Below are 12,702 nucleotides of genomic sequence, written 5' to 3' on the forward strand. Positions count from 1 at the left end.
GGAAAGTTATTTGTGGGAGTTCTTTGAGGCTTAGGATGAAGGTGCACGTCTCATGCCAGCAGAAACAGAAGGTAGATCTGTTGTAGGAAGAACAGCATTCTGAAACTGAATAGGAATGATTTGGAGTTAGAGTTTCACAGTCCTTATTTCTAAATCCTTTGGGCCATCTGTTTTTTAGAAATGGGTTTTTATTTCATTTTTAGAAAGAGCATGTGCTGCTTTGTATTATGTGACATATGCAATTAAACATGCTAATATTTTTTGCAGTAAAAAATGCATAGTCACTTTAAGAAGGAAATATATATAGACCACAAGTAGCTTCTTAGCAGTTCAAGTCAAATTTCTACTGCCAAATGAATTTTGACATAATTTTATGTTTTAAAAACTGTTTTATTTGCCAATTATACGTCATTGAGGCTGTTTTTTTTTTAATTTGTTTTTTATTGGAGTATAGTTAATTTACAAGGTTGTGTTAGTTTCATTGAGGCTGTTGGGTTTTTAAAATTTTTTTATTGTGTTCTGAATTCACAGCATTTTAAATTTATTTTTTATTTTATTTATTTTTGGCTGCATTGGGTCTTTGCTGTGCGCGGGCTTTCTCTAGTTGCGGCAAGCAGGACTACTCTTTGTTGAGGTGCACAGGCTTCTCATTGTTCTGGCTTCTCTTGTCGTGGAGCACGGGCTCTAGGCACACAGGCTTCAGTAGTTGTGGCGTGCGGGCTCAGTAGTTGTGGTGCGCAGGCTTCAGTAGTTGTGGCTCGCGGGCTCTAGAACGCAGGCTCAGTAGTTGTGGCGCACGGGCTTAGTTGCTCCGCGGCATGTGCCATCTTTCCGGACCAGGGCTCGAACCCGTGTCCCCTGCATTGGCAGGCGGATTCTTAACCACTGTGTCACCAGGGAAGTCCCATTGAGGCTGTTTTTAATGAAAGTTTCAGGGCTCTTTGAATTTCAGAATCATGGATGAGGGTTTGGGTGTGCTGCTTTAGTCATATGCTCAGTCCCTTATGTGTTGGAGTTGGGATGCAGGTGAGAAATGGATCCCTCGTGCCTGATTGGTTTTGGGTTTGGTTTTGGTTTTGACCACATCAGCAAAGATGGAAGTGCTGTTACGTGGTGGAGAGTGTGGTTATGTGCTTCCTCGCCTCCTCCCTGCTTTTACAGAACCATATGCTGACGCTCAAGACTGATGGCCTCGGCTGCTGGAGGCACCTCTGGGAAACCTACTTATGTCTCAGAACAAACTAAGTGTTTCTCTTTACATTTTGTAACAGCGTCAATTCCCAAGGCCTAAAGAGCATCCCTGAGCATTGGGACCACTTGGCCCTGTCGGACACTGGCTTTAAGGTATGAGACTGGCACTGCCCCAGGCTGGGGAGGAGGTGTCCTTAGACACAGGTGAGTGTGAGTGGACCACGCTGTGTCCTCCGCCGCTGAGAGGTGCATGCGAGGTTTGGTTTCTTTCAGATCTTGGGGATTTTACGGCTAGATGACTACCCAGGAGGTGGCCATGGCTCGAGGGGAGAGGATGTATGGTGGAGGGAGGATGACGAACTGGAAATTTTCTAGGAAGGGCATAAATAAGGAGCTTAAGAGCTGCTTAGCTAATAAAAGTTTTACTAAGCAAGAAAAGGGAAAGAAGCCAGCAGAAGGTTTGGTGTGATGAGGACCATCTAGAAGGGGAGTTGCTGTTGGGAGGTGCTAGGAACTTACTAGAAGATGAGAGAAGGAACAGTCTATTCAGCAAGTTGCAGTGGGCGCCATGCTGAGTTGAGTAGAGAGCTCAGGCCGGTGTCCGATGACGCCCCATGTACATGGAGCACCCTGACTGGCCTCTGACCTGGCAAGCACTGTGCAGACTGGTTTTTCCAACATGTGCCTGGGAGTCGCACAAACACACCCAGACACCAGCAGCCCTGGCAGGACGTGTGGAGGGCTGGGCAACTTTCAGACAGTGCTCGGCCATCAGGGGACCAGGCGACTGTATTTCAGGGATCAAGGAAGGTGTCACCAGGTCCACACCTAATGATGGCTGGCGCTTACACAGGCAGAGGGTGGGGAAGGACACACCAGTTGATGGGAACTGGCTGGGAAAGGAACCCAAGTCAGGACATGGAGTGTCTCGGGTGGAGGGCGTGCATAGGCGGGGGCTGGGAGACAGGAGATGGAGGTCAGGGCCGAGCTGTGGAGTGTCCTGGTCAGGGGGCCGAGCTGCAGGCCATGATAGGTGCGGGAGTCCTTGCCAGGCTCCAGGCTGGGAGGGCAGGGCTTGAGGGAGAGGGTTTGGTGGCATCTAGTGAGATGGGAGCAAGGAAACCAAAGTCAGATTTTGGGTTGCAGAGACCCATGGATGTTTACACAGAGTCCTGATCATTTAGGGTCTTTGCGGGGTGAGGTGGTTATTATACGGCTGCACTCGGTGGGTGAGGACGGTGATCCCAGGTCAGGCTGTCACTGGGCCAAGCCCCGTGGAGCCAGGAACAGGGAGGCTGCTTGGGGTCCAGGCTGCAAGGGCAGGGACTTGTGGCTTGTCACTCTGTGAGACAGTTGGGGGCTGTGAGTCAGGGGCCCCTCTGGGCTCATCAGGAGTGTTGCTTCCCAGAGCCAGACGCTAAGGGAAGGGCGGGCTCAGCTGGGAGGGAGGGGCGCCCGCGGGTCTTGCTGAGCTCCTGGGCTGCTGTGTGCTGTCTGCTGGCCTGGCCTCTCGCTCAGTGCTCGCCTTGTGTGGGGCTCGCGCAGCATTGCTGCCTGTGGCAGGGTTTGCCCCCTCTCTGCCAGATGTGTGTGTTCCACATCTGTTGGCACCAGCTCCGTGGTCTTGTCGACTCTGTAGTCGGCCCTGTGTGGGGTCAGAAGAAGAGCAGGGGTGTGCTGGGGGCAGCCAGGGTGGTACTCACATAGCATTGCCTGCCTGTCCTTTAGGCTGGCTTCACAGTGGAGAGGAGAGAAGTGACCACAAATAGCATGCATCCGGAGCCTGCAGAGACTGCCCCTTGAAGTAAAGGGGAGCGTGGTAGACGCCGTCTGGGTTTGCCTGTGGTTCTGGCATTTCATGAGCAGCCTTGGGAAGAGATGTATATTCTACACTTTGATGATAAGAGAGTAAAAATATTTGCCCCTTACAGAGGATCGCCCTCCCTTCGTCCTCAGAGGAGTTTCGAAAGATCTGGAAACTCTTCACCCATACAATGCCTCTCTACCACGTTCAGAAGATTGAGCGGGTCCAGAACGTGGCCCTCTGGGAAGTCTACCAGTGGTGCGTTGGGGGCTCGCTCTTGGTGGGCTGGTGCCTCTGTCCCCTCAGCCAGCTGCTTACCAGACATGCCCTGGGCTGCAGGGACAATCCGAGAAAGCAGCTTCTGTTTGTCCAGTGCTGCTGGGGTCAGGAGCTGTTTCCCTCTCCTGTCCACCTCCTCATCCATACAAGCTCAGTGCTGGCATGTTCCTCCAGGGAGATGGGAGGCTGTGGCTTCCCTAGAGACAGAGCTGGCTCCTGCACTAGTGCCTTTGGCCTCCCTGAAGACCAACAGGGGACGGGTCTGAATAAGCCACCCACACCCTGGGGAGTGTAAAGCTGCTGTCCTGGCAGCCAGAGAGCAGGGGCCTCCTTCTTGTGCCTGAGGACTGGCATGTTCTCAGGCACTTGTTTGTGTGGGGAGGAGCCCACATCAGGTCACTGCAGTGAGCCTGGGCTCCTGCTGACCTTCCCCACAAGAGGTTGGAGCAGTGTAATCTGAACTCTGGTTCCAGTGATGAGATCAAGGTAACTTACAGGAGAGGGAGAAGGAGGCCCCCCCTCCCACCCCCAGCCAGCATCTTCCAGCTCCCCTGGCTAAGCTCCAGGCGGAAGCAGGGTGGTGGGAAGAAGCACACTTGCCTTCCAAGGGCTGGTCTGTCTGCTTTGGGGGTTCATGGAGCAATGCAGGCCTGGAGGGAAGGCTTCCCTCTGCTCTCACCCAGGCCCTGCTCTCGCCTTTTCTGGCCCCTGGCCCATGGCTGGAGTCTCATGGACCTGTGGCTCCTGGTCTCACGACACATCTAATAAAACGTATTTCTTGGGCCGGGTGGCCTGTGTTTGGTGGCCGGCATTCTCTGCCGCCGGCACACGTTCACTCCCGTGATTCTAGGCAGAAGGAGCAGATGCAGAAGAGAAACGGCGGGAAGACGGTGGATGAGAGGCAGCTGTTCCATGGCACCAGCACCGGTTTCGTTGACGCCATCTGCCAGCAGAACTTTGACTGGCGGGTCAGTGGTCTTCATGGTACTTCCTACGGCAAGGGTAAGTGCGAGGCGGCCTCTGCTGGCAGAACCCTCTTTGCCTTGCTGTCCAGGGCTCGGAAACCACTTTAGAGCAAATTGATGGAGGGCGTGGGGGGAACCAGCATGAGCTGCATCAGCGGTTCAGACTCAGCACTGGCCAGGATGTGGGGTGCCCAGGACCTTACTCTCATTCCCCTGTGTGCAGCCCTAGGCCTGGCCCAGGGTTTGAGCAGCGGTGGCCCTGCTTAGGCTGTGGTTTGGCTTCACTGGGAAATGGGTCTGCATCCCTGTGGGACCCTTCCCAGCCCTGAGCCAGGTCCCCACATGCCTGTGCTGTTTCCTTAGAGTAGAAATCTGAATGCTCAGATACGCTCATGTAAATATGTCATTCTTACTATAATGTGAGTTCCCCGTTTTCCTGTCTCTTAGTTATTTTTAAACTTTGTTTGAAAATAATTTCAAACTCACAGGAAAGGTGCAAGAATAATATTAAAAAAAAGAAACCTCCCATGTAAATTTTACCTAGTTCATCAGCTTTAACACTTTGCACATTGGCTTTACCACCCCTTCCCTTATTTCTGAACCATTTGGGAGTAGGCGGCATACATCATACCCCTTCACCCCGTAACACCTCCTAAGAACAAGAACATTCTCTTCTGTAACCACGACACGGTTACTAGATGGAGAGAGTCTCGTAGTGGTGTGATCTGCAGTCAGCATCCCCTCTGCCGAGTCCATCCGTTAGCTTCCGTCCTGCATGCTGACGGCTGCGGGGTCGAGGTGCACAAGAGCCAGTGGTGGGCTGTGAACCTGAATATGTAGGCGCAGCTTCCAGCTCAGGCCCCCATTCGACAGGGCTCATGAATCTGTACATTGGGCTGCCAGTGTCTGCGCCGTGCTCCTTGTGTGGGGTCTTAGCCACGTTCCACACCAGCCCTGGGAGGACGGGCCCGACAGCCCCGTTTTATGGCTCAGGAAACGGAGGTTCTGGGCGGGGGATGGGGGCTCAGTAATGAGGTGTCCAGAGACCTTTAAGATTTGAGTGACAGGTCTTAACTTGAAAGTAGTTTTCTGTCTCAGAGTTTGGTGACCCCTCTGATGCTCCTTACAAGGGAAAAGCTGGAAAGATGGGAGCTGAGGGAGGGCAGAGGCCACTGGCCTCACCCGGGTTGCAGGACACTGGCGTGCCTCTTCCGGCCGCAGGCTGTCCCCCGGTGCCCAGCCCAGCCCTGGTGTCCTTGCAGGGAGCTACTTTGCCCGGGACGCCGCGTATTCCCACCACTACAGCAAAACTGACACCAAGTCCCACACGATGTTCCTGGCTCGGGTGCTAGTGGGCGAATTCGTCCGAGGCAACGCCAGCTTCGTCCGTCCCCCGGCGAAGGAGGGCCAGGGCGACGTCTTGTACGACAGCTGCGTGAACCGCGTGTCTGACCCCTCCATCTTCGTGGTCTTTGAGAAGCACCAGGCCTACCCGGAGTACGTCATCCAGTACACCGACTCCCCCGGGCCCACTGCCGCCACCACCACCGGCCTGTTCACCTTTGCGTCCTTCTTCGGTGTTCGGCAGTGAGCACCCCGATGGTTTTATGCCTTTCTGGCTGATCTTACTTGAAATAGCTATTAGGGAAAGTTGTTTTTTTTTAAACAAAAAATTTTTAATGAGCTGTTCGTTTAACATTGACTTCATGATGAAGTTACGTTCTTAATCTCTGGCTGATAATATTTTCACTTTTAAGTCACTTTTGGACTAGCCAGTAGTGATTGTAGGTGAACCCATTATTGCTTTTTACTCAGGTGTTAAAGTTTTGTTTTTTACTCTTTGTTGACTTTGCTGCAGATTGGCCCCAGGCACAGAGTTTCCAGACACTGTTTTATCGATTGGTTTTAATTTTCAAGAGTTTCTGTCTCTTCAGTGGTTTGGTTTTTCAGGGTCTTGGTGGCACCTGGTTTTGTTTTTGTCCGAATGACACAGCAGCCGTTGGTGCAGGAAATCCTGGGCTGTGGGCCTGGTGAGGCACAGTCATTGTGTCCATTGCTGTGTCTCTAATCTAGGCGGCTCTTCTGCTGCTTCTCCTGGGCTTCCAGCCTTGAAATTGGCCCATATATCATGTTGTTAGGACCATGGCTACTGTGTGGTGTCACTGAGTCCTTGTCGGTCTCCCTTAGTCCTAGCAGCAGTCACCATCACCCAGGAAGTGCACTCACCCTGGCAGGTGCCTCTGCACCGAGCACCCTGTGAATAAGGGTTTTATGTCCCCATGAGATCTGAATACCTGTGCTGCAGCGTCACAGCAGAGTCCGGGAATAAAAGAATATTTATCTGACGTGGGTGATGGCTGCAGCTCATTCTTCAGTGTCTGTTTATTGAGCGCCTGCTGTGTACAGGCACTTTTCTGGGGGTCGGGATACAACAGCCCCCATTACTGGCCTCGAGGAGGCTGTGTGTGGATGTATCATGCAGCCAATGAAGCTGAAGGTTCATGGCCCCTCATTTGCTGGGATCCTTTCCACAGCCTGAGGAGGGACCCCTGCTGTATGGCTGCGTGATCATACATTTTGGTTAAATTTGCAAGTTACATATTTGTTTTTTTTCTTTCCCTGAACTCAGCTTTCAAGCCCCACAAACCCCAGATCCCCTATTGTGCACTGTGTTGTGGACACGGAGCAGGTGGTGTGTTCTTGTGTCCTCCACACACAGTGGTTGGTAGGGGTCTCTGCTGGGCGGTGGTGGGGCCGGCAGGATGGCTCCACCTCATAAGGCCATCTGCCTCCTCCTGGATGGCTGGTCCCATTGGCCTCAGGTTCAGTCCTCAGCAAGGTGTCCTCTCCTCACCTGCACCCTTCCTTCCCATTCCCTAGCCTCCTGATACAGTGTGTCCAGTCTCCACATGGTGCCTCTGCCTGGAGTTCTCAGATCCAAGGCTGCTGGGAGCTGGGTAGTGGGAAGCAGCAAGAGTGGTCCGTCTGGGAGTGTGGGCGAGGAGAGTGGCAAGGGGAAACCTGGGGCGGGAGATGATGAAACGCTCCAGGGAAGTCGGGTGCACTGTGAAGACTGCCGAGGGCTCTGCACTTGCTGACCTTTGAGAAAGCACATTGGCAAATACCTGGACTGGACATTTGAGAAAGGGATGGGGTACATGTAGCTCAGTTGTGGGTGGGAGCATGGGGCAGCTGTTCCTGTGGGCACTGGAGGGGGTGGGCATCGTGATGGGAAGAAGTCAAAAAGACCTCTCAGAATTTTCATGCAAAGAGGTAGTAGGATCCAGAGCAAACGTGTGTGTGTGTGTCTGTGTGAGATTGACAACAGAGTCGTGAGGCTGGCCTCTTTTACATTCTGAGAGGGGAGTATCCAGGGGAGCGCTCTGGGGAAGCATGGCATGCTGGAGGCAGGGAGGGCAAACAGCAGAAGCAGCTGCTCGCAGCCGTGGGTACGGGAGACCTCTTCTCCCAGCTCTCCTGCAACAGCCTGCACTTCGTAAAGGTGGCTCAGCCTGGGTAGCCCAGCCTTGCTTGCGGGTCCCTGCTCTGTTATTTATACAACATCAGCCCCTTTGCACTGTTCGGATGTTAAGTAGAGGAGGGCGCTGTGACCTGGGTCAGCAGCCTTGTTTTACAGGTGAGGAAACGGGCACAGAGGTGGCAAGAGCAGCAGCTATGATCACAGGCTGCTGGTGGCAGATCCGGGATTCAGTTTGCAAGTTCTTTGTTGCATTTGAGCTTCTCAGCAACACAATAATTACTTTTACTAAAATTCACCTCTGTATTTTGATTATTTGATCAAAATTAAGATAGGATGTTCTTTAAAAGAAAAAGTACACTTCAGCCTCTATCACTTTTCTGCACATTAAACATAAAGTTAGTAGTAGCCTACCTAGGAAAATCGAGGCATGATAAAGCATTTGAACCACGTTTGAAGTTGAGCTTCTGACGAATGTTATTCTCTAAGTTAAATGAACCAGACGCTGAAAAGGCCCCCGAGCTGGGGCCGTCAGGACCACTCACCTGAGCATCCATGTGTCCCCTGCCCTATCGATTCCTTCCATCCTGAGGCCAGAACTTCTTTAAAAACCCCAAGTACTCAATCATTTTGTCAAAACTACGTTTTCACTCATTTATCAGCAATCCCTGATTGAGAGAGGTGGATCCGTTGCTCAAACACTATTGGCAAAGTCAAAACTAAGTGCAACACACATTTATTAAGCATTTAGGAAATGTTACGTAAATGGCCTCTTTTATACTTATATGCCAGGCACGCTTTCAGTTGCTTCGGTGATGTCTTTCCAAAAATCTGAATTTCCACATGAGGGTTTTCTTTGAGTTAGGGGCTGGTCATGACTTTGTCAGCGGGAGGCAATCCTGATGTAGACGCCATTTTTTGGACCTAGGGCAGATTTGGATTCTAGCTGCAGCGGTACCTAAAATAGAGGAAATTAAGATATTTGTCATAGTTAATCCTATCGACAGGAAAACTTCCTCAGAACGGGCCGTGAAGCAGGTTCGTGGGAATTCGGCTGAGGGCTGAGGGCCGGCAGGCTGGGAGTGAGCAAAGCAGCTTCCCCAGGGGGACCGTGAGAAGCAGCAGAGCTGTGTCTTGGGCCGGGTGTTGGACGGCGGCTCACCACCTTTCCCGTGTTAATAAAATACCACAGGGGAGGGGTCCCACATTTATCCTTCTAATAAGCCTGCCTAAGGTGGGAACAGCTCACTTTGCAAATGAAGAAATGGAGGTTCAGAGAGGCCAAGCGACCTGCCCAAGGGCACATGACTGGAAAGTGGTGAGCAAAGCCTCAGACCTTCCTCATCTCCCCTCGTCTCTCACCCTGGGGCCCAGCCAGTAACTGAGTAGACCACTCCCCAGGGGCTTGGGGAGAGCTCCCTGCTGAAGGCCCGCTGCCATTCAGAAGGCTTTCCTTATGTCCAGCTTAGGCAGACCAATGGAGGACTTGGAAGAAAAGCCACAGAATTAAGAAGCAGGGCGTCCTCTTGAGCTGCGTGTAAAAGGACTGTTCAGTGGCTACCATGAAACCTTTAAAGGAAAGAAGGGTCACGAGGCCCTAGTGCTGGGGCCGGGTGGGCTTTCAGATGACTTTGAGAGTTCAGATGGGAGACCAGTTACATGCTCAAGAAACAAGACGATCTAGACCTGCCCTATCTCGTACGGTAGCCACTAGTACATGTGGCTGCTGGATGCTTGAAGTGGGGTTAATGCAAATGGGGCAGAATTTTTTATTTGATTTATTATTAACATATAAATAGCCACACGTGGCTAGTGGCTACAGTATCAGACAGTTATAGGCACACTTGAAACACCATTGGACTTCAAAAAGAAAGCAGAGGTCTGTTGTGGCTGGCAAAGTCAGGGAGGGCTTCCTGGAGGAACTGGTGCCTGGGGTGGGGCTGGGAATAGGAGATGCCCTGTGAGCAGAGCTTCTCAGGGACCACTTCAGGACTTGAGGAAACACCAAAGGACTTGGAGGATGGGATTAGACTGGGGGTGGGGAAGGGCTCGGGATGGCATTCCAGAAGGAGCAACAGACTGAGCAGGCAGGGAGGAGTGGGTGGGAGGCTCTTGGAGTGGGAAGTTGGGGTGGGGAAGGCAAAGTGAGCTCAGAGTTCTCCCTGGACCCAGCAGGCTTGGGACTCAGGGCTGGATCTTGAGCTGGGGGAGTGCCAGGCATAAGCAGTGTTCTGGGACATTGGTCTGGCTGCTGTATTGTATGTCAAAATCAAGGGTAAATGAGACAAACACCCAGAGAAAGTCTTGTACCCATGGAATGCCTAAGGCAGGCAGGGGCCTGCTCTCCTCTGCTCCTTCATCTTGATTTGGCTCTCTGCTCCCAATTTGCCCCTCCCTCCCTCCAGCCTTAACCATCAGACCTTTATGGACATCATCACATACAGTTCCTCAGCCTTTTGTATTTCAACCCAGCTCATTATTCCTCCCCAGCCAGCAGCTCGCCCCAGTCTCCCTGTTTGTCAGAGGCAATGCCACTCTCTGAATCTAGATGTTGTTACCATCTGTCATCGTGTCCTTATTATCTGTCCCCTTACTCCCTCCTGTCCAGGTCTGCAGCCGTGCTGAGGGGTAGTGAATAGGCACAGAGGAGAGCACTGTTCGGGTTGTGTGGGGAGCACCTGATACTGTGCAGAGAGGCTGCTACATGTAGAGGAAAGAGGGAGGGCTTGAGAGTGAGTGAGATCTGGTTTGAACCTCAATTTCTTTACTCTCCGGCGATTCATTCCTTTGTTCATCAGTGTTCGTTGAATGACTGAGTGGGCACCTGCCACATGCCTGGCCTGAAGCTGGGTGCTGGAACCTCCAACAATGAATAGGACAGTCTTTTTGTCCCTGATCTCAAGGAGTGTGCAGTCCAACTGTGTGACGTCAGGCAAGTTATTAACCTCTCTGAGCTTTATTTTAGCTCCTCATCTGAAGAATGGGAATCATATAATTTACTCTGCTGGGTTACTGGGTTCTCTTTGCTGAAGAGGGGAGAGCTACAGCATGGTGAGGCCCAGCCTTGCTGTACAGAGGACAAGAATGATAATCGATAACACAGACTCAGGTTATGTGCCAGGAGCTTATCTGAGCACTTACGATTGATTCAATCCTCACCCCACTCGAAGAGGGAGGAGGTGTGCTACTTCTGCTACTGCTACTTCCTTTTACAGATCAAGGAACTGAGACCCAGAGAGCTTAAGGAACTTGCCCCAGCTCACGCAGAGCGGGGAAGCCACCGCAGGCATCAGGGAACTGGGATGGGCACCCCTTGCGCCCGGAGCAGCAGGGCTCACCTGAGTCTCGGGACAGGCTTCGAACCGGAACTTGCGCAGGACATGGAGCAGCGTCAGCTTGACCTCCAAGAGCCCCAGTCTCACCCCGAGGCAGCTCCGGGGACCTGCCCCGAACGGCAGGTACGTGAAGGGCCGCTGGTGCTGCCGGGCCTCGGCTGTGAACCTATGGGGCAGCACGGTCAGCGTTGGCCTGGGTCACCACCTCCCTTCCTGGGGCTTCAGCCACTGGCTCTGGCTGAGGGACCCCATCATCTGAGGCCACGCTCCCACCACATGAGGCCTAAACCCCACCTCGGTCTACAGGATCCTGTTTTTTCCTGGACCGGTCAGTCCCTAAGGCTTTGGAGCTGGTGGCCACTCATCCATGTGCTCCAGTCCGGCTCCCCTCCTCCTGTCCTGCAAAGCCCCAAAGGCACCACTGAATTAGTAGAATCACCTGGATCGTCAGCATTGCCCTCTCTGCCTCTCCTGATGAATTCACTGTGGTGTTAATGAGCTTTGCAGGCTCACTAGAATCCAGGATGAAAGTCTCAAAGAAACCACAGCTCTCGCTTCACCCATGGCTCCAACTTTCCCAGTGGCCAGAGGGTGACACTGGCTGGCCGGCATCCCCTTCCTAAGCAGAGTCCCTGGGCACCAGACCCCTCTGGAGGCCATGTCCTGCCAGTTTGTCTCTTGATGCCATGCCGGGCAGCTGTCTCCCTGCCCACACTCACCTTTCTGGTTTAAACACTGAAACTTGAACCACTGGGGGTGGCAGTATTTGACCCGCTGGAAGCTCTTCTTCAGAATGAATTGCCGTATCTGCTCCCAGATGACAGCATTTGCCACATGTGTTCTGTGACAGTAACGCTACGTGACAACCACAGCTCCCTTCTTACTATCTCTGGACTTCATGGGCCCAAGAAGCCCTTGACCCGCCTTTTCAACATCATATTAATGCACTTTTTGTTTTCAAAGGTGATGCTGCAAGCCTTGCAGCTGCTGTTTATGTTTCTTGATATTGACCGTAATTCCAGGAGCTGCTGGGCAGCAGAATGTTACTTATCTGGGTCCCACTGCCCATGGTTTCCCAGGGACCAGGTTGTAGAGTTGGGGCTGCATTAACAGGAAGCTGGAGCCACTAACAGTGGGAACAGAGCTGCAGGCTGGCTAGCCCCCCCATTTGCCAGGAAGCGATATCCGTCGACTCTGATGAGGAGGGGGTGTAGATGCCTGCTCAGACACTTTAAATTGGGAGTCTAGAAATGAAATCTAGACAATGGACCAAATCCATGCAGGGGACAGGAGAGAGGATCCAGGTCTACCATGTTAGGGTAGCTGGTTCTCATGAATTCCTGGAGAAATTGTTGATGCTCTTGTATTGGAACAGGCATTAAGTTTTAAAAAAGGAAACAACATTCTGCTACTTCTTAATGCATTCCTGAAATGTGTCCTTGTTTCTTGGAACAAATAGTGGACACCCATTTGAAATTGCCTTGTTGGGCTTCCCCGGTGGTACTGTGGTTAAGAATCCGCCTGCCAATGCAGGGGACATGGGTTCGAGTCCTGGTCCGGGAAGATCCCACATGCCGCAGAGCAACAAAGCCCGTGCGCCACAACTACTGAGCCTGCGCTCTAGAGCCCGCGAGCCACAACTACTGAGCC

General features: G+C 52.3%; 2 protein-coding genes across 3 annotated transcripts in view; one reads left to right on the plus strand and one right to left on the minus strand.

Moving 5' to 3' along the window:
• PARP12 (poly(ADP-ribose) polymerase family member 12) overlaps window positions 1–6,584 on the plus strand; it is a 45,010-nt gene extending 38,426 nt beyond the window's left edge. The window contains exons 9-12 of the mRNA XM_032642175.1: window positions 1,272–1,344; window positions 3,123–3,253; window positions 4,125–4,276; window positions 5,502–6,584. Coding sequence (XP_032498066.1) covers window positions 1,272–1,344; window positions 3,123–3,253; window positions 4,125–4,276; window positions 5,502–5,830 — 685 coding nt within the window. The 3' untranslated portion in view covers window positions 5,831–6,584. The remainder of the gene's footprint in view (window positions 1–1,271; window positions 1,345–3,122; window positions 3,254–4,124; window positions 4,277–5,501) is intronic.
• Window positions 6,585–8,437: 1,853 nt separating this feature from the next.
• The window catches only part of TBXAS1 (thromboxane A synthase 1), a 150,782-nt gene continuing 146,517 nt past the window's right edge, over window positions 8,438–12,702 (minus strand). For both annotated transcript variants that reach the window (XM_032642176.1, XM_032642177.1), the window contains 2 exons: window positions 11,056–11,218; window positions 8,438–8,675 (listed from right to left, as the gene is read on the minus strand). In XM_032642176.1, the coding sequence (XP_032498067.1) occupies window positions 8,601–8,675; window positions 11,056–11,218 (238 nt within the window). In that variant the 3' untranslated portion in view covers window positions 8,438–8,600. The remainder of the gene's footprint in view (window positions 8,676–11,055; window positions 11,219–12,702) is intronic.

Source organism: Phocoena sinus, chromosome 9 (assembly GCF_008692025.1).
Source record: "Phocoena sinus isolate mPhoSin1 chromosome 9, mPhoSin1.pri, whole genome shotgun sequence".
Taxonomy (NCBI): domain Eukaryota; kingdom Metazoa; phylum Chordata; class Mammalia; order Artiodactyla; family Phocoenidae; genus Phocoena; species Phocoena sinus.